Source organism: Trichoderma reesei (assembly GCF_000167675.1).
Source record: "Trichoderma reesei QM6a unplaced genomic scaffold TRIREscaffold_1, whole genome shotgun sequence".
NCBI classification, from domain to species: domain Eukaryota; kingdom Fungi; phylum Ascomycota; class Sordariomycetes; order Hypocreales; family Hypocreaceae; genus Trichoderma; species Trichoderma reesei.
The window spans coordinates 1,064,333-1,085,485 of NW_006711148.1; the positions used below are offsets into that span (position 1 = coordinate 1,064,333).

At 54.6% G+C, this 21,153-nt stretch overlaps 2 protein-coding genes across 2 annotated transcripts; both read left to right on the top strand.

The window, feature by feature from the left end:
• Positions 1 to 1,180: 1,180 nt before the first annotated feature.
• On the top strand, positions 1,181 to 6,862 carry TRIREDRAFT_119664 (uncharacterized protein; the record flags this gene model as incomplete). Its single annotated transcript, XM_006961153.1, has 5 exons — positions 1,181 to 1,252; positions 1,283 to 2,024; positions 2,154 to 4,897; positions 5,046 to 5,799; positions 5,869 to 6,862. The coding sequence occupies 5 exons, from the start codon at positions 1,181 to 1,183 to the stop codon at positions 6,531 to 6,533; spliced, it is 4,977 nt and encodes a 1,658-aa protein (XP_006961215.1). The 3' UTR covers positions 6,534 to 6,862.
• Positions 6,863 to 17,076: 10,214 nt separating this feature from the next.
• TRIREDRAFT_102655 (phosphodiesterase) lies at positions 17,077 to 20,009 on the top strand (the record flags this gene model as incomplete). Its single annotated transcript, XM_006961154.1, has 4 exons — positions 17,077 to 17,248; positions 17,318 to 18,136; positions 18,271 to 18,863; positions 19,023 to 20,009. The coding sequence occupies 4 exons, from the start codon at positions 17,077 to 17,079 to the stop codon at positions 20,007 to 20,009; spliced, it is 2,571 nt and encodes an 856-aa protein (XP_006961216.1).
• Positions 20,010 to 21,153: the final 1,144 nt, after the last annotated feature.

Sequence of the window (21,153 nt, forward strand, 5' to 3'; positions counted from 1 at the left end):
CTGCACCTTGTTCTTCTGTCGTGTGCTCGTACAGTACGTACCATATCTGCAGCTTCATCACGGCGGCATCATCACCCTCGCTCACCCAAATCGACCAAGGCGCGGTTACGTACAAAACGGGGCCCTAACCCAGATCCCGCTGTTCCTCTTTTGGGTGTCAGCTCAATTTTTTTTTTTTCCTCGTTCCCCAGTTCGACTTTTTCTGTGCCCTTCCTTCGATTCACTTCTATTCTCTTTTCTCTTGTTTCCTGTACGGACTACTCGTACTCGACCCTTCTTTGTTGTTTTATTTCCTTTTACTTGTGAATTTTTTTTCCCAGGAGGGGGGCTTTGCATCAGGTTAGCCTCGGCAGCAAAGCAGGAAAAGAAACATAAGGAACCTGCAAAGGACGAGCAGGCATACGCGCACGTACGTACGTACGAGTTGACTCGTACCCTCTTTTTCAGGCTTGCGGGCGTCTTTCTGTTCAAATCTTTTTTTCTTATTCTCCCCCTCTTCGCACTTGGCCAGGTACGAATTACAGCAGGATATTACAGGGACACACACTGGCCGACAGAAGGTAGGTCACAGTCAGGCACCACGGCACAGAGACGGTGGCGCTATGCCCAGTCCAGGCCAGCCCAGCCCAGCGCTTCAGCCCACCCAATCCACCCTCCCGTCCGTCCCTCATGCTGTGCTGCAAGCAGCGAGAGCGAGTTGCATCGACAAATACATGGACATGACCATGACCATGGCCATTCGCATGTGCCTGTTCCGTTGTTCTGCTTTTTTTTTTTTCTTTTTTGGCTTCAGCTTCTACTTCAGCTTCTCTCTTCACTCTTCCTACCCTTGCTCTCTACCTTTACCTACTTTGTTTTCATCTACTCTGCCTTAGTCATCCCCCTTCCCTTGCATCATCACACCCACGGCCCGGAACCACAGCCAGAGCCAGAGGTAACTCGCAGATGCGCCAGCATCACGCCGTCGCCTCTGGTGCTGCAGCAACGGCCGCCGCTTGTGACGTCTTTTGCCCCTTCAAGCCGCTGCAAATAGGAAAAAAAAACCCGATAGAAAAAAAAAGAAGGAGGAAAAAAAAAGCCGTCCAGATCCAGAAATAGCTGACACCTCGCCCCACACAGCCCGTCAATCACCGCCTTGCCCAGAGGACTGCACGAAACAAACGCCGCCTCCACTGCCCCGATGTCCGGTGGCCCTGCCTCTGCTCTGTCAACCCCTCGGCGACGGTCTGCTGCGTGCTGCGTCTCCGTCTGCGTCTGTGTCTGCACCTGTGTCTGTGTCTAGAGCAGGTACAAGTACACGGCCATCCCCATCGCCTCTGCCGCCAACCCGCTCCCGCCGTTTCCCCCCCCAGAGCTGCCCGGGCAGCTCACTGTCAAGACGTCTTCCTCAAAGAAGAGAAAGCTCGCCCGTCCCTTGACCATCGATCTCGACGCCCCGACCTCGCCATCGCCAGACACCGCCATCCCCTCGTGCGAGCCCGACGACGACGCCGCCGCCCTCTCCTTTTCCGCCACGCCCATAGCCTCCGGGCTTGAAGCGCCGCTCTACGTCCGTGCCGGCTCCGTAACCGCCTCCAGCGTGCCCCCGCGGCTGCAGACCCAGGCACAGGCCCAGATCGCCTCGTCTCTCGTGTCTGCCGACTACGCTTCCTCTGTTGCCTCGTCCCCCGGCACCTCCTTCTATCCCGAGCCCTCGATCGACAGCGAACGAGGAGGAGACGACGCGAGCTCCGTGCGCACCTACGCTAGGAGCCAGTCACCCTTCCTCATCCCCAGGAAGGTTCTTGTGAACGGAGATGCTGATCTGCCCCAACGCTCATCCTCTCCGTTGAAGCGACGAGCATCCAGCATGGATCCCGAAACCATCCCCAATAAGAATGGCGATGCCGCCACCAGTGCCGGAGACGTGGAGATGGCATCGTCCTCCCACCCCTCGGCGGAGCTGCCCCGCGCCATGAGCGTTGATGTTGAAGCCTCGGACTCCAAGCCCTTGGACAACAACGGCGCTGACGCCGCCGCTCAATGTAAGTTTCGACAATGAAAAGCGATAATAAAGAAAAAGAACTGTCACATGGAGTACAAATGTCTTGGGGAAGAACAGTCAAGTTTCAAGATTGCACAGTTACTGACACATCAACTCTGTTTCACTGCAGCTGCCCCTCCTCCTCCACTCATTGAGCAGGTCAAGATTATCGAAATGCTCCTCAAGGCTTCGGCGGAAAAGCTGCCGCAGGAGGGCGATCAAGCCTATATTGTATCGCGCACATGGATGGATAAGGCGCTGTCCTTACGCTCCGGCAAGGTCGACGAGGCTGAAATATCATTGGGCCCGGTCGACAACTCCGACATCATCGAGGAAGTCATCCAGGAGCCTGGCCGTGAGGATTTCGTTCGGCTCAAGCCAGGGCTCGATCAGCAGTCATTCGAACTCTTCCCCGAAGATGCGTGGAAACTGGTCATGGATTGGTACGGCATGGTAGAGGGGCAGAAGCCCATCATTCGGACGGCCATCAACACTGCCGTCGACGCCCAGTCTCCTACTGAGATCGTCTTTGAGCTGCACCCCCCTATCTTCCGGGTGCACCGGCTTTGGTCGATGCTGAGCCCGCTGCCAATTGAACAGACTCTGAAGGCCGAGAACCCTCCTCCTCTTGCCTTGGTCAGAAGCCGCAAGTATCACGCTCAGACGTTCATCAAGGATATAAAACGCCTCTCAGGCATTCCGATGGACCGCAAAGTTCGTCTGTGGTTGGTCGACACCGAGCTGCTCCAAGCACAACAGGCTCCTGCCAAGACTACAGCTCCGGCTAAAGCTCCGGCCCTCCTCACGACACCTCCCGATTCGCCCGGCCGCGACGAGGGCTCCAGCGGAACGGCAGAGTCTGGCTGGTCGCATCTGCTCGTTGATCTTGCCACGTTCGGCAGTTCCAAAGATGCCAGACGAGTCTCTAGGCTTGCGGATCATACTGTGAACCCCAACTACAATGGCTCCGCCTCCATCCAGCTCTTTGACCTTGTGACTGACCAAACCCTTATTGTGGACGAGTTGGTCAGCAAGGATCTCTGGGTGAGCACCTGCACGAGCCGGTCACTGGTCGAGAAGGCGATACCCACGCGTACTAATGATATGGCGTTGTCCAAACCGTTGAACAATCGAACCAGTCCCAGCTCCTCAGAGGGGCCCACCACTCGTGGCAGGATACAGAAGAAGAGGAATGGCCGCAGTGTTGGCGCCGTGGGTCTGCACAATCTGGGGAACACCTGCTACATGAACTCGGCGCTGCAATGCGTCCGCAGTGTAGAGGAGTTGACAAAGTACTTCCTGACGGATGCGTACGTCTCCGAGCTCAACAAGACCAACCCCCTGGGTTACAACGGCAAGGTCGCCATGGCCTATGGCTCGCTATTGAGGGAGATTTACGATGAAGGCAGAGGCTCAGTCAGCCCGCGGGACTTCAAAAACACCGTTGGCCGCTGCCGAAGCACCTTTGCCGGCTGGGGCCAGCAGGACTCCCAGGAGTTCCTCGGCTTCTTGCTCGATGCTCTCCAAGAAGATCTGAGCCGCATCAAGAAGAAACCGTACATTGAAAAGCCGGACTCGACAGACGACATGATCAACAACCCAGAGGCGATCAAGGAAATGGCCGACAAGGTGTGGGACATTACACGAAAGCGAGACGATTCCGTCATTGCGGATCTCTTCACCGGAATGTACAAGTCAACCCTCAAATGCCCAGAGTGTGGCAAGATCAGCATCACGTTTGACCCCTTCAACAATCTGACGCTGCCCTTGCCCGTCGAGAACATGTGGTCCAAGACTGTCAAGTTCTTCCCTCTCAACGATGTCCCGGTCATGTTTGAGGTTGAGCTACCCAAGCATAGCTCCATCGAGGCTCTCAAGTCGTTCTTGTCGATTCGTACTGGAGTGCCGCCGAACCGCCTCATGGGCGCTGAAGAGTTCAAAGATCGCTTCTTCAAAATCTATGACAACAGCGGAGATGTGTCGGAAGAGATTGGTGCAAACGACGTTGCGACCTTCCACGAACTGGAAGCCGTGCCTACCAACTGGCCTGCCAAAGGCTACCAGAAGAAGCCTCGCTCAATGCTGGACCTCGACGACACCCCGGCCGAGGCCACCGAGGAGTGGAATGACCCCAAGTATGACACCATGGTGGTACCGGTCCTGCACCGACGCCCATACGGCACCGGCAAAGTACCTGAGGGTACCTCTCCTCCGCATTTCATCACCCTGACCAGGGAGGAGGCGTCTAGCTACGACATGATTAAGCGCAAGGTTCTGGAGAGGGTCGCAACCTTCTCTACCTGGTCAAAGTTCAAGGAACAGCAAAACGCCGAAGGCTCGGAGGCAGACATGGTCATCACCACTGCGTCCGACGCCGACTCCTCTGGAGACGGAAAGGTGGTCGCAAACTCTGTCGAGGGAGAAGATGACATTGTTGACGTGACTATGAAGGACGCTGCGAGCATTGCCAGCGCCAATGCCGCTGCCATGCCTCCGCCTGAGCTGCCTTTGCCCAATCAGCCCCAGCTTCTCCGCCATTTCAACTCTCAGCGCCCCAAGTTCATCCAGCCGGGCGAGTTCCTCGACCCAGAGCTGCAGGGTCTTTTCGAGCTCAGCTATTTTGCTAACCGTACCGACGGAACCGTCCCCACGGGCTGGACCAATGTTGACAACCACAAGACGCTTCCGAAGCTTGCGGATCGGATTCCCGAGGATCGGAGGGAGGAGGAAGACCAGCCAAGCCCTGAGAGCTGGAACAGCACCGCCTCTGGTAACGAGGAGAGCAGCAACGAAGAGGAGAACCCACAGCAAGAGTCATCACAGACCCGCATGGCGGACGAATCCAGCGAGGAGGACGTGCCTCACGGCGCTCGGGTAAGTTATTCTAATTTGACTCGGTTTTGTTTTCATCTTATGCCACACAGTTCTCCATACACTACAAGACGACGGGTTGCGATTCCCTTCATGGCATCACTTCAACTCCTGCTGCATGCTCGTCCTGCTGACCAATATCAATGTGTAGACCTTGGCTCGAACTGGTGCAAATCGGCCTCAGAAAATGGGTACTGGGGGCCGCAAGAAGTTCAAGAACCATAAGACATATGGCAAAAAGGGTAACAAGCGTCGTGACAAGCAGATGCGTGCTGGAAAGCACGTGCAGCGCTCGCCCATTGTCGAGTCTGAACCAACTCCTCCGGCAGTAGCCGATGGCGGCCCCCTGATTCGACTGTACGAGGGCCTAGTTGTTGATTGGAGTGAGGAGGCCTGGGAGACCGTGTTTGGCTACACTGGAAAGAAGCAGGATGCGAGCCAGGGAGCCAAGACATTTGTCGACCTGGAGACTATCAACGATCCTGCTCTCAAGATCAGCCAGAGGAAGCGCCAATCCCGTCGATCCCGGGGCATTACCCTGGATGAGTGCCTCGACGAGTTCGAAAGAGCCGAAGTTTTGTCGGAGCAAGACATGTGGTACTGCCCGCGATGCAAAGAGCACCGGAGAGCGAGCAAGAAGTTTGATCTGTGGAAGTCGCCGGACTATCTGGTTGCCCACCTCAAGCGCTTCAGCAGCTCTGGATGGCGACGAGACAAGTTGGACGTGCTGGTCGACTTTCCCATTGAGGGCCTCGATCTCACCTCGCGCGTCATTCAAAAGGAAGAAGGAAAGCAAGAGATTTACGACCTCATCGCCGTCGATGACCATTATGGTGGGCTGGGCGGAGGTCACTACACCGCTTACGCAAAGAACTTTGTCGATGGGCGGTGGTACAACTACAATGGTGAGTTTCGACCCATCGAGAACACGCCGCAAGTGCAGAATGAATTACGAGCTAACTTGATGGCATCAGATTCTTCCGTTTCAGCCGTGTCCGATCCGTCGTCGGTGGTGACGAGCGCAGCGTATCTGCTCTTCTACCGCCGCCGCACCAACGGTCACCTAGGTGGCCCGCGATTTGCCAAGATCTTTGAAAAGTACAACACGGACACGAGCGGCGACGACGAGGGTGAGTCCGACGACGGCCTTGGCAGAACCCTGGGCTCGAGTTCCGGCGCTCCTCGCACCACGATCAAGTCACTGTCGGATAGCCAAGACGCGGAGCTGCCCCCTTATGAGGAGGCGATCCGAAGCATTGAAGACGAGGGCTTGGGCGCTTCAAGCAGCTACCAAATTGCGGCGCCCAAATTCGACATGACGCAGAGCTGGAGCTTCAACAACCTCGACGGTAGTGGCGCCGAGGGATCGACCGCTGCCGACTATGCTAGTGACGACGCACAGTTCGATTCGTCTGCCGATGAGCGAGGTGGCTCTCGGGAAGACTTGTTTGAAGCCGATACTCACATGGCATCGGCCGGCTCCGTGAACGGATTCGCCAACGGAGAAGCACCGTCTCCCGCGGGCGCCCACGAGGAGGTTCTGACCGTGCCTACTGGGCCCTCGGGTGGCGAGGATGAGGATGTGGTTGCTGAAATTCACATTGAGGGCGATAACGCCGCTCGCAGCGAGTTGATGTGATGAAGATGGATGAAGGCCCGGGTTGATGAAAACATGATACGAACACGTCTCTTATCGACTACGGCATTTGCATATATAGACATTTCGTGTGGGCCGTGGGTACATGTGAGATGACCTGAGCAGAAGCTGCTAAGAGGAACAAGCGAAACAAAAGGAGCGACAACGGCATACAGGCACGGACACACGCACACAAAGGCACACACTGGACGTGTACAAGTGGATAGAGCTTTAGATGACGATGAGCCCGCTTGACGGGACAACGAGGGACGGCCTTTGAGCCGATGAATTGATGATTGGCATGTACATAGGATGCATCAGGCCGGTTCCAGTTGGAGAAGGATGGGAATGAGTATGTATTTTGAGTGTCAATGAGCATTACTGTCAGAATAGAGAAGATGTAGTAATAACATGGTACATTACCACAATGAGAGGTCCTTGGCAAAGGATCCACAAACCTCATTTTTTCGCCACGATCTTGGGTCTCCCCCCCCTCGGAAGTGGGAATATGATGTATCACGTACATACATGTGACGCTTGCACATGCAAAAGTGTTGATGCCATCTTGGACGATCTGGGGAAGCTTGAAAGGAAGGGCAGGGGGGGGGGAGGATTTGAATGGGCGGTGGCGGGATTTGTGTGTGGGAGGAGTCTTGGAAGCCCAAGTTTGTGTGGCGAGTCATGTGTTGATGCTTGATGGGGCGAGCGAGGGCTGCTTTGTTTGTGATTGTGATGGATGGCATGATGGGCTATAATGGCGTATGATGATGTACGATGTGTGCTTTGTGAAATATATGGATGGGGGAGGGGGGATGGGAAATGGTGTTTTTTCACTGGAAAGGTCTATGGAATCATTGGTTCGTGTGAGGGTCTCGGGGACGTTGTAGGGTAAAGATCGGTGTATATTTGGAGGGGCGAGAGATGTTGAGCATGATTCATGAGGTTTCTCGTTCTTTGTTCAGAGACGGGACATGGCATGCTTTTCTTTTAGTGCTATCACTGGATATTGCCTTACAGGTAGCCATTCAGAAAGGGAGATAGACTGCTGTACGTATGTTCTGGAGGATCTACACGTCAGTCGATAAGCGAGTAGCACATGTCTACGAGAATCTGTAGTTTCATCCCTCTGTTTCAACTACTCCATCCAGATAAAGAGCCTTGTCTAGTATTGGAAGGCTGTTTAACGGGGATCGACGGAGGAGGAGGCGCAGTCGAAGAAAATGCATTGGGGGAACGATAAGAGAAATGCTTGTCAAGACTGAGCTACTAGTAGATGAAGATTACAAGATAAACTACTAGAACCCAGACAGTGGATCGATAAGAACGAAAGGATGCAAGAACAAGAAGAGGAGACACGGAGCTACCGAGATCCATCTTGCTATGGCGCCATATGTATGGGGGGGTTTTTATAGAAATGGAGTTTAAATCTAGCAAGAGACTTGGGAACTTTCTGGCTAGAGCCTTGTTTCAAATGGTTGTTGCAGAAGCGCGAATTTGTCAAGTGGGTTTTTTCCCCTCTCTGTTTTTCTCGGAGCGAAGAAGATGGGGGGGAAAGAAAAGAAAGAAAGAAAGGGCATGATGGTAGATGGAGATTGGTGCAAGTTCATGCCGAGGTGAGATAGATGGATGTTTTCTTGGGGTGGTTGATTAGCGAGCAGGGCATTTTCGCGATTTAGGGGGGGCTTTCCCCCGGGGATCTTGTGTAGACGTTTCGTTTCGTTTCGTTTCGGTCATGGTGCTGTGGGCGGATTAGTTTCGACTACCTAGTACTACTTGGATACATGCTGCTCAATGGTTGTTGTTCTCATGTGTTTTGGATTGAAAAGGATGATGATGTGTCTGGACGTGTATACTAATCGGACGGGGATCGTCGTGTGTTCGTGGAGGGCTGTGAGTGGCTGCGTCAACTACCCAACATGCAGTGCCGGCTGCACTTGATGGCTTTTTTGTAGGAGTTGTCTATTCCAGACTTGCAGGACGAAAGGAACAGCGAAGCGATTCTGGACAACAAATGCATGTTTCAATACAGGGAGCCTGTTATGTATGGCTGCAGCGTCCCAATCAAGTGTGTTGATAATTGGGGCTTGACAGGATTGGATTGGATTGGTCTGGGCTAGGTGTTGAATATGCAGGGTGATGCAGGGCGATTATGCAAGGGAACAGGTCCAAGAGCTGCCACATCAGAGATACATATATAGTACTGGTAGTAGCACTACTACCACTACAGGAGATGGCGATGAGAGACAATGCAGAATTGAGGCATTTTGACGCCTCAGGTGATGAAGAACAGGGATGTAGAATAATAAGAGCAAGGGAGAGAGGATGCAAGGGAAGCTTTTCTGAACGGGACTCAGGACAGAGGGCCTGTGGATGATGGATGATGATGATGATGATGATGCGGAGTGTTGTAGCGAGTTTGTAAGTGGTTGGCTATACGGATGATACACACCATGATCAGATGGCTCGATAATAGAGAGAGTTGGACAGTAGTGTGTAGGCTGTGTCGTCAACGGACTCTTTGTCATTGAAATCAGGCAATCGGGTTCGGATTGCATTCCGAAGGATGAATTGAATCAACATCCCGAACTTCCGGGATAGAGGACATGTAAGCGCCAAAGTATTCACACCTGAACTAGTACTGCATAGATAGTAATAACCACCTTGTTCTCTTAAAGTGCGAATATAAAGTGATGACACGACAGAGGGAGAAAAAAAGCCAGTCTTGGTCGTGGTCAGACGTATTACCCGGCGAATGACCCGAATCCCACGAGGGGAAGAGAAAACAAAAAAAGGGGGTGGGAGGAGGAGGAGGAGGGTATGATGGGGGGTGGAGCAGCATGCATGAAGTTTTGGAAAATATTGGGAAGATGGGCGATGCGAGAGACAAGGGGAACACGCAGCAGATGGGTATGAAAATAGCATGCATTTATTTTGCTGGGGAGCACAATCACGCGAGGGGGATCAGCATGACAAGCACAACAGGCTCATCATAGTGTTTATAAAAAGAAACAACTGGAGACGAATCACTTTTGGGGGAACCGAGGGATCCATGCAGTTGATGCCGATACAGAGCATTACCGCGATAGAGAGAGAGAGACAGAGAGACAGAGGGACAGAGCAAAGGAGAGTCCGCGGGTGGAGCGGCGGAGGTCGGGTTTAAGATGAAGTGCGGGCGCTCGGACCAAAACCGCCATCGAGTGCGAGAAAGATGGAAGAGATAAAAAGAAAAGAAAGGGAAAAGAAAAAAAAGAAGAGAAAAAAAAAAGGATTTGAGTTGGTAGGGTGTGGTGGTTGGTCCCTTGCGAAGCTGAACAGAAAACGGAAAAGAAAAGGAAGAACCTCTGGAAGAAAAGAAAACTCTTTCTAGAATGCCGCTAGAAGCCGCCAAAAAAGGAATGGAGATGCGCTTTCCCAGGCATCGGAGAAGAAACAGCGCGATCGACGGAATCTTACAAGACCAACTACAGTACTATGTATTACACTGTAGTAACTTGACTAACACACACACACACACACACACACACACACACACACACACACACACACGAGACCAACGCTTCTTTTGCTGTTGCTGCTACTGTTGCTGTTGCTGCTGCTATTGCTGTTGCTCAAGGTGGATCTTCTAGAACAAGACGATGACACGAACCGGTACCACTTCTGAATTGACTCGTGCTCTGGAACCAACTCCACGGGATCACTGCATTAGTCCATCGGTGCTGCCACCCATTCTTTTGACGAATGGACAAACATGGAGTGCAGCCTTCTTTACTACCGGAACTCACTCGTCTCTTCGGCACGCGCCGGACTGTCTAGAAGTCATTCAGACTTTTGACTCGACTTGGCTTGACTTGACTTGATATGATGATGGGTGGAGTCGAGTGAGTGAGTGGTTGGGCGTTGTCCAGAACAGGAACCTTCTTGCGCGCGCCTAACCAAGCAAAAAAAGAGCAAACAAGCAAACAAGCAAATAAACCCTCCCCCAGAAAAGAAAAGAAGAAAAAAACCACAGGACAGGACAGGTGAAGAGGGCAAACGGCAGTCCCGGGAAATTCTGAATCGAAACTAGCAAGAGTCGGTTATTAGGGCTGGCTACCTCAAGGTCCGATGTTGTCGGGACTTGTTTTGCCGCGAATCTCGAGGCTTGCTTGCGTGACCGGGAAGCGCTGCCGGAGATGCGGCTCTTTTTTTTTCTTTTTTCTTTTTCTTTTTTCTCAGCTTCTAAGAACCCTTATGTCTGTGTGTATGTATTACTATGTATGTATTACAACAACGCACGCTAGTAGTCATAGGGTGGTGACACATTCTCTTCGCGCGCTTCTGAGCTGTGGGTTGCCGATGAGAGGGAAAGTACCTAGGTATTGTAGAGGATTTGCTTGTGAGAGTGGCGCTTTCGGTGACAGACTTGGAGTACATACGTACATAGGTAGCTGACGCACAGTATGGGACCGGGCACCAGCTTATGATCTGGACTCTTGTACGGATCGTACGGACCTGCAAAGGCCAGATATATCAATTTCGTACGCAAGGGCTGCTGTACGGAGAAAAAGGGTCATCGTGAGCCCTTGCAAGGCATCGGGGGGCTGAAGCTGGACAGTGCGGCAGCGTGGTTGCTGATTTCGACGGCCACGTCCCCTTGCAATAAAAAAGAACATGGAAGAGGCCGAATCAATATTAATAGTAATACTAGCATGCACATCCAGGCACAGGGGGGGCTCGGTATGTATGTATGTATGTGTGTATTGTGCCTGGTTTCTTGTTGACGAGGTGCTCTCTCGACTTCCCATGTCCGTCAGCCCTCAACCCCCAAGCAACCAACGTGCCGATCGCGGAATCCAGTCAGGGCAAAACAGTGAGGCAACGGCACAACGCTGGGGATCAGTGTCCAGCTTTCTTCGGTTCCCGAGAAATGCTCCGTACGGCACATTTAATCCAAACAACTAGCAGTAGTAGTTGATGCTACGTCAATGGAGTCTACAATATTAGTATGAGATGCTACAAGAGGGCAAAGAAGTCACCACTAACAGACACAACAACGGGGCCAACGGGTAGTAATACTCATCATCAAGCAAGGCGAGACCGAGCGGTAATCTCTCCGAGCGCGCCTGATTCTCACAGAAAGCTGGAAGAAAACCGACAGGGCTCGCCGCGTTTCGCCGTCTCCACGATCTCGGCTCTTACAGGAACAGCATTCAGCAACCAAGACCGCTCAAGGTGGACATAGGGCATGTGGCTGCCCGTGCTAACGGGCCTCCGCGCCTCCGTACCCGAGCGGCCAAGTCCGTAGCCTCGATCCATCGTCTCTCTGGCTTGCAGAAGAAGGGGGAAAAAAGAAAATATCACTAGCCGTCCGATAGTACTTGTATCTGTTCGGAACGGAGCAAGCGGAGGTAGGCGTAGTACTACTACTGCTACTCGTAGAGGAGGCGATTCGATTCTATGCAAGGGACCAAGACAGCAACTGACGCCTGCGCCTTTGACGTAGGTGCCCTTCTTCCCGCTCCTTTCTTTTTCCTTTCTTTTTTTCTTCGAAAAGGCCAAGCGTGCGCCCTCTCCGTTGCGCCCTTCTGCCTTTGTCCCGTTTTTAGGTTGCTTTCTTGTCCCTTCTTTCTGTTGTTGCTTTCGTTGTTGTTGTTGTTCCTCTTTGGCTTTCTCTCAAACATGATCAAATAAGCCCCCCCTGCAGTTTGCCGTGAGCTGAACAGAACGTGCAGATCCACCGGCCTCCAGCAGCAGCCCTGGTCGAACTTGTCCCATATCGTTTAAATAACCGTGGCCTAGGCGAAATCCCATCATCTCCACCCTGGTTCTTGCTGCGGTTGCCCTGCCTGGTAACAACTCCCCCCTGCCAGGCTGGGCTGCAAAGCCCGGTGCCATGGGTGAGGAGGGATGGAGGGAGAGGGAGGCTTTGGGCAGGCATGAAGTCGTATTTCTCATTTTGCTGCCTCCAGGGTTGATGGCGCGTATTGCTGCAGGGAAGTGATGCCGAGGATATTGATACAAGCAGGTAGGTAACTAGCGAGCCAGGCCGTGTGAATTGTGCCTTTTGGTCCCTTGTTGCGAGAACAAGCCATCCAAGTAGTACTCGTAGTAGCCGCGGATGGTCGGATCTGGGCTTCTTTAGCAGCATCGGCTCTTCATTCTCTCTCGTACGAGTCCCCTCCCTCGTTTCAGAGGCTGAGGAGGAGGGTGTTGGCTTTTCGCATCGTCGGGCCGGCCGAGATCGGTCTAAAGAAATTGGGAGGCTGCGACCAAAGACTCGAGGGCTCGTGCGTGCGCCTGGGTGGCTTTTCCGCAACCTTGTCCTTCTCTGCTTCTACCTACCCGTCCGTTCTCTAGAAGAAACTTGTGATGGTGTTGTATTATCTTTTCCCAACAAGGACCAATCGCGATGCCGGTGCAAACTGCCAGGTTGCGTTGCTGCATGCCAGGTGGTTCCCATGGCCTTGTACCTTACCTACCTACCTAGGTACCCACTGTACGAAGCACAGTACCAGCATTCAAGCTTCGATGATGCAAATGATTTTCATGAACCAGCGGCCGGAAGCCAACAAAGCAAAGCAGAGTCAAGCACCTCGAGATTGAACTGTGCAGCAGGCCAGAAAAATCCTGCTTGTAGCACCACCACCAGCGCCGCGCGGGACACACATTACAAAACAGGAGGAACCCGAGATCTGAAAGAAGAGCGAGCATCAGAGTATCACAGTAGCAGTGCAGGTGGGCGGCATGGGGGGGCGGCACAGTGCGAGCGCAATCTGATGCTCTGGCGTGCGTGATGCAGCCGGCAGGGCGACGTGGAAGCTGGGATTGGCCTCCAGGATGTGATTTGATGTTGCTGTCGTCTGTCGTGTGGTGTCAAACGATTCCGTAGGCACCTGTATTGTTGAGTCAACATATCATTACCTAGGCACTTGTACAATACAAAGACGCAAAACTGCCGCCACGGTTCCCGAGGCACGCGGCCAGGGTTCCCCCGATCTGAGTGCCATCAACGCTCAACTAAGAGATCGAGGCTATCCTTCAAAGTTGCCTCCATGATGCCATCATCCATCCACCATTCCCCCAGCGTCTGGTCCTTGATCTCCCCTTGTTGGAAAGAAAAGGCGCTGCAGCGAAAGCGAAGGCCCTTGAACCGGCTGCGGCTGTCCGTGATTGGCCGCAACATGCCTTCACCGGGTGGAGCGCCGGCAGCGCCCAAAAAGGGATCCTCTTCCCCTCTTTTTTTTCCACCCCTTCACTTCACTCCCCCCCTCAAACCCCAAAGTTTCAATCCCTTCCCTCGCCCAGAAACTTCGTTGCAGCCTTCCATGTTCTTTCTTTCTTCATGGAAGACTTCCATGGCTTGAGTCAAAAAGCGGCCGGCTCGCTCGTGAGTGGTCCAAATCCAGCCCACAGCCAAACCTGCATGCATGCATCAGCACCTCCGCACTCTTGGGTCCCCCATTCTGGTCGATTTTGTTTTGTTTTTTTGGGGCCATTCAGCGGCCGGGGATGTGCGCCTTGCATCAATCACGGCGCTGCTCTTTGCCCAATGTCTGGAGCTTGTCTTTTTTGTGTGTGTCTCTTTCTGTTCTTGTCTCTTTTGTGCTGGGGTGGAACATGGGGAGCTACCCTGGTCCTTCCCCCCGACCGGCATGTACATGCTGGTACTTGTACATTCCCGGGTTGATGATGACTTGTAAGGTAGTCCTCGTGGTTCATTGTGAGCTGTCTGTTGCTGGGACTCATTGGCAGCCCAGCCTTTTAATTGCCAGATCATGGAGCAAGCACAACTAAGCAAGCAAGCAAGCAAGGTAGGTAGGGCTGCTGATGCCTTTTACTGGTACATACCTACATACCTCCATGGCATCATTGAAGTGACAGGTACCTTAGCAAGTGGAAGCAAGCAGCAGAGCGGGCCTCCACGCTGTCAATTATCTGCAAGGTGTGAAGCATGTACTCGTACAGTAGAAAGGTAAGGTAATGTAAGGTATTGGATGGGCTGCTTACCTACCTATGTAATCGCAGCGACGCGACCGATGGCCTGGACACTGTCTCCCCACGCTTCCGTCCACCGGGACCTGACCGGAGCCTTGGTACCGCGCCTGGACATGACGAGTCGCCTGTTGGACGTGTCAAAACCGCAAGCATTAACAGCAGCAGAGTGCCAAGATAGTCATGTCCATCTCTGTATGTATGCAGTGGCAGGTGCAGTCCAGCACAGTGCATACTAGGTACTATTACATTACATGTACGTGTAGGCACATGCACTCGGTAGGGAGTCGCGATGGATGATAACGGAGCCCGGCGCTCGAAGTCTCGGTACCGATCTGTACCTTCCACTGCCTGAGGTGGTGCTCCTCTCCCCCAAGCACTGCAGCTGCACGGAATCGAGTCCCAGATAGGGCTCGCCTTTTGTTCGTCGCTCCGGCACCTTGATATATCGAAGCCCTTTCCCATCGGCCGTCCCTGTTTGGATTATTCCCCCCTCCATTTCCTGGGCAAGAATAGATTGGAGGCGCCGCGCCCGATTCGCCTCAGCCCAAGCAACCGCAGCCCGTCGCGCCATGGCGTCGTCGAGCAGGTTCCCTTGCCCATGACTCTTCTCGCCTGTTGCTCGCTCCATCACTACCTACTGTGCCTCGTGCTTTCGTCGTCCAGCTCCCTTGAGAGAGGACGGACAAGTTTGCCATCAGGGTTCAGTACCTACTTGTCAGCTACTGGCGCCCCGTGCTTCCCCCTCTCCTCCAACGCAGGTACTCGCCTTGGCTCTCGTCTGCGCCGTCTCACCTCGCAGCTGCTCCCTGCTTCCCAAACCACCCCCCCATCCGCCTTTGTCCAGCCGCCCTTGGCCGTTGAAACCAGACCAGACCAGACCAGACCAGACGACGGCGACGCTCCAGCAGCGACTCGCTTCGGCCTCGTCTGCAGCTCGCTTGAGCCCTCAATTGCTGCCTCTCGCAATCTGCCGTCTCGCTCGACACTGACGGCATCTCATCACATCGCATCGCATCGCATCGCATCGCCCTGCCAGAAACGCCCTCGCGCCGATCCCTCTCGCACGGCTGACGTCTTGCCCCTCCGCCAGCGTCCGACACCACTTGCACTAGCCCGGCCGACTAGCAGCAGCAGCAGCAGCAGCAACAGCAGCAAGCCGGCCCAAAGCCTGCATCTTGCGCCCCCCCAGTCGTGCCCAGAATCTTTCCGAGCATCCTCCAGCCCAAGGCCTTGCAGGGCGAGACACCAAGGACGAGCTAGAAGCGCCGCTAGACGCTCGCTGCTCTCCACTGTGCTGCTGCGGCGCCGGAACCAGGCCAGGCCAGCGTCCACAGGGCAGCCACACGCCACTGCGCGCCATCCACAGCATCAAGGCCCGTCAGATTCGTTCGGGTCGGGTTCCATTCGGTTACCACAGGTTGCCAGCCAGCCCAGCTGCTTCGCTCTGCGAGCCTGAGCGCTGCTGTGGCTTGGTGCTTGCTCTGCTCAGCGCTGGCTCGGGAGCCCGTTGCAGTCCGCTGTCCAGCCCAGGGTCGTCGACCTCGGGGCTCCAGCTGCCATTCTACCTAATCGAACCCCCCCGAACAGGCCCCAAATAGGGCCCCGGAGGCTCCTACGACGACGCAAAAGCCACTGCACCCAAAGCCACTCAGAGGGCCCCCCCTTGGACCCGCCCGCGTGCGCCAAGCGTCTAAGACACACCCTCTCTCTCGCTCTTCCACTTCTTGTGCGACTCCAGAGGTCGCCTTCGACTCTTCTCTGCTTGTTCCGCGAGCTGCGGCTGCGTCTTGCGTCCCGTCGACCAACTACCGTTTCTTCCCTTCCTTTTCCCTTTTTGTCCCGTTCGACGACTCACCCAAAACCTGTCCGGACACGCACTTGGCTGTGTGTGTGCTGCAGGGAGCACCTTCTCTTGTTCTTCCATCTTTGTTCCCTTTTATCTTGTCTTTTTTTCTTCCCTATTTCTGGTGAATCGTCGTCCGCCACGATCCGGCGTCAGACACACACACACACACACTACTGTACACACACTATTACCTTACACACACGCAGCTAAACTCGATGCTCCTCATCCCGCGTCGCCGCCATTGAACCTTCTTCAACTCGTTCCTTTAACCTCACATTTTCTCCCCAATTTCTAAGCCAAAGGCGCTTTCTTCTGGAACACACAGAGTCTCCCGCCTTCCCATCGTCGCCTCGGCCGCCCTGTCGCAATCTCCCATCACAACAACCGCTTTCCTTTTTGAACTTTCTCCCTGTCGAGTCTGCGCGCGCGCCCGAGGACCGCACCAAACGTCCAGCCTCCTCCCTCCACCACCACCGCTGCTCTCTTACTCCGGCTCTCTCACGCCTCGAGCTCTGGCGATCGATCCCCTTGTCCGCGGTCTGTGGAGCTCCCTCACGTCTCGCGCGCCTCGTCGACGCTGGCTCAACCAAGGTCGAAGCTCCCGAGACGCCCTCAGCTCGAATTGTCCAGTCGCCTCGTGCCGCCCATAGCCTTGCGCGCCGCAACCCTTGCCCCGTGTGGCCAACGTGCTCCAGTCGCGAGACTGGTAGCCTTCCGTTGCCCACCATGGACAGCCTCGCTTGCCATGTCATTTACGTCAATCGCAGCGTTGGGGAGGCCCGGCTGCTGCGCGCCGAACCAGACGATCCCGCGGCCTTGCCGACAGGCGCTACCCCCGATTGGCACCGCGATCGCGTTCGAGAACTCGTCCAGCCGCTGCTCGACGCCTTTGGCGACGGTTGGTTCCTGCTGCGTCCCTAGACTCCCCGTCGCTCCTTACTGACTCGCCATGTCGCATCCTATATAGTCCACGTCTGTGCCACCGGCGCTGCCTGCATGGAGAAGCTGATGCAGCTTCACGAAGCCGGCTCCATGATGGACATGACGCCAACCATGGTCCTCTTGGACACGCCCCATGACGAATGGGTACCCGACCCCCTACCGAATGCCTCCTCTGCCGACCCCAACTTCGTCAGCCGCGACTCCGAGATTCACACCCCCGACGAGAACCTCTACGGCCTGGCGCTGCTGCAGAGGCTCATCACCGAGGCGCACCTGCGCAGCATCTCCAAGCTCGTCGTCCCCATCCCCATCATCAGCTATCCCGATTCCCGCGAACAAATGACCGACGGCACCACCGAGCCCTCGCCCAACGCTTCCGGCTCCCAGCCCGTCAGTCGTAAGCTCATTAGGAGGTGCTTGGACCTCGGCGCCGTCGACGTGATCATCAGCCCCCTGGGCCCCAAGTGCATCGCGACACTCGAGATATGCGCTTATAAGGCCCATCGGGACGCTGCCCGCGACCAGCAGGCCATGATGGAGATTACAAAGGGCCGGAAGCGATCCTGGGTCGGCGTCAATGAGCAGAAGCCCTTTGCCTACCTCCGCGAGGCCATGGTCTCGGGCCTCATGAACGGAATCTGCCGCCTGTCTCCCGAGGATGACCAGATCGCCAGCGCGCACATTGCCGTTTCGTCTGAGCGCCAAGCCGTCATCGCCGAGGCCGTCGGCCGCTGGCACTTTGATGCCCACGAATTCTCCGACGACGAGCTGCTGGTGGCTGCGCTGCAAATGTTCAAGCATGCCCTGACTTCGCCAGACCTCGCGAGGTGGCGGATACCCACAGGTAAGTCTGCTGCAGCGTGCCCGTCTTTGTCCACCCCATGCGGTGCTAAGACAATAAGCAACCCCCCTCCCCCTCCCCTGAAAGATGCCTGCATCCGCTCAGCCGCCGGAGTCGAATCTGACCAATGATCTCAGACCAACTCATTAGCTTCCTGGTCGCATGCCGTGCTGCATACAACAGCTTTGTGCCCTACCACAACTTCCGCCACGTGGTGGACGTCCTCCAGGCGACGTTCAATTTCCTCGTCCACATTGGCTCGTTCCCCCCGTACCCGACCTGGTCGCAACCGAGGCACAAGGTGCACAGGTCGCCCATCGCCTCCATCGTCACCTCCTACGAGGCATTGACCCTCCTCGTCACGGCCATTGGCCATGACGTCGGCCATCCGGGCGTCAACAATGGCTTCCTCACCACGCTCAACGCCCCGCTAGCGCAGCTGTACAATGACCGATCTGTCCTAGAGTCCTTCCATTGCGCCGCCTTCTCGCAGATCCTCCGCAGGTATTGGCCCGCAGTCTTTGAAGATCGCAAGATGCGCGGCTTGATGATTAGCTCCATCTTGGCGACGGACATGGGCCTCCATTTCGACTACATGAAGAAGCTGGCGGCGCTCAAGAAGAGCTTTGAGGCCGACGGCAACCCTGCCAAGTGGAATGGGCGTCAGTTGGAAGATGCCAAGGTTCTCGTGTGCTCGCTCCTTATCAAGTGCGCAGACATTAGCAACGTGGTATGTGTTGCATGACATGTGGAATGTGCAGGATAGAGGATACTTTGTCCCTCCTCTACTCCCTCCTCTTTTCTTTCTTTTCCTTTCTCTTCCTCTGTATTATTATTTTTTTTTATTCCAGCGCCGAAGTATAAGTGGGCGATACTGACCCGTTGACAGGCACGTCGTCATTCGACAGCGTTAAAGTGGATGCATATGCTCTCGGAGGAGTTTTCGAGACAAGCCTCGATGGAAGACGAGCTTGAAATTCCGTCGTCCCTCATGGCGCCTCCGAAGAAGGACATTCTTTCCCTGTCAAACGCCCAGCTCGGCTTCATGAACATGTTTGCCATTCCGCTGTTCCAAGGCGTGGCTGAAATAATGCCGGCCATGGAATACACCGTCAAGGAGCTTCACATTAACAAGAAGATCTTTGAAACCAAGGTGCAGGAGGAACAGGCCAGGGAGCCGGAACCGGCTGGCCCGACCGAACAGCACCGGCGAACGAGGAGCTTCCCAGTCGAAAACGACAGCGAGCTGAAGCTCGAGATTTCACCCGCACCGAGTCCGTCCACAGCCAAGTCCGGCCACGATCCTCACACTCCCGTGGAGCAGCACCCAGATGTCAACGGCATGGCCTTTGGAGTGCCTTCTTCATTCGACGCCGTCAGAGACGTGACAGACGGTGATCCGTTCACCTGCCATCGACCAGACGACCCGATGGAGGGCAAGCTGGCCCCGTCAAAACACCGGACGAGCGAGACGACCGAAGGCAGCTTATCCGCTGGCTTCCCCGCCGACTGGGGCTCACAAGCTGCGAGCGTGGCCACGGGCAAGATGACGCTGTCACCCAGCACGCAGGGCACCAGCATTGTCAGCAACGAGTCGGGAGAGCGGACCCTCAGCGTCCCCGCGTTCAACATGTCGCCTCTCAGCCTTAAGGGGTCTCCGACGTCGCCGCGTCGAGAGCGGGACCGCGAGCGCGAACGAGACCGAGATGTGCCGCATGGAGACGACGATTCGTCGCCGTTTGGCGGTAGCATTGGCCGAGCCGAAGGCAAGGCACTTAAGAAACGGCCGAGCAGATTCCGAATGATAGACTTTCCCTTCTTTAAGAGGAGCAAGGGATCAAGTCCTCCATTCCCGACTGCTGATACCTCGGGCTGAAGGGCCCAAGCTACACGAAACCGAAGTAGAACAATAAGCCACGAATGGACTCCCGACACAGAAGCGCCTGCTTGCGAGCGAAGAAGCGACATTTACTACTGCCACGCGGAATGAAACCACTGCGACACGGCTACGATTATGGCCCCATGATTTTACGATTGCGATTGTGCGAATATAGCCCTTTACGGGGGCTACGGCCATGTTATGATGTGCCTTTGTTTATCACGGATCGCGGGAAAAAGTCATTCGGTTGGTTCATGGCGTTGGGTCTTACGAAGCTGAGCCGGCTATATCTGTCTGCCACTTTGATGCTGCGCTGCGATGCCTTCCGGACGGGTTCGTCGGGGATTCGGGGGCCCTGGACAAGACCAAATGAGAGAAACAGCAATTGCAAAAAAAAGTAAAAGGAAAAAGCACAAAACACACAAACGCCACACATTTCGGGTTTCAGATTCTGGACGGAAACAAACAACTCTTCATACATATACCTGTATACCTACCACATTCTATATACTTGGGACGGAGGGGAACGGCGATAAGTATATACCCTTGGGATTGGGCCACTTTGGCCAGGATGTCGCGGCTATTGACACTCCATCACTCTTTCATTTTCCTGTGTCACACACAATCACACTCACTCACTACCTTTCTCTTTCTTGGTATCCATCCTCTCTTATTTCTTTTTTTCCTTTCTCCCAATTTTTCTTCCCTCTTCTTCTCTTCTATCTGGGTTTCAGGGCTTGCTATGGTGTATCGAGACATGTATGAACAGGCGAGGAGGAATCCGACAACTGGAGAGGGCGTTATAACGGCTGGCTGCATTGGACTCTAGAGAAAGGCTGCAAGGTTCGAGAAGGGTGAAAGTGGGTGAGCTCATGGGCAGGCAGCCATTGTGTCTGGTGCATAGCCCCGAGTTGAATACAGGTTTACCCCGGCAAAGAGCGGGCATCTGAAGCTGATTCCTAGTGACGGACTCAAGAGCTAAAGAATGGCGAATGTGCTCCTTGTCTTGTATGACTGCCTGGTTGCCGATGCCGTCCGGCCGGGAGGCATGTTGTTCATGTCCCTGTATATCGGGCAAGTCATTGAAATAGATTTGAACATGTTCTTTTATTGCATCTACCTTGTCGTCATGATGGATCTA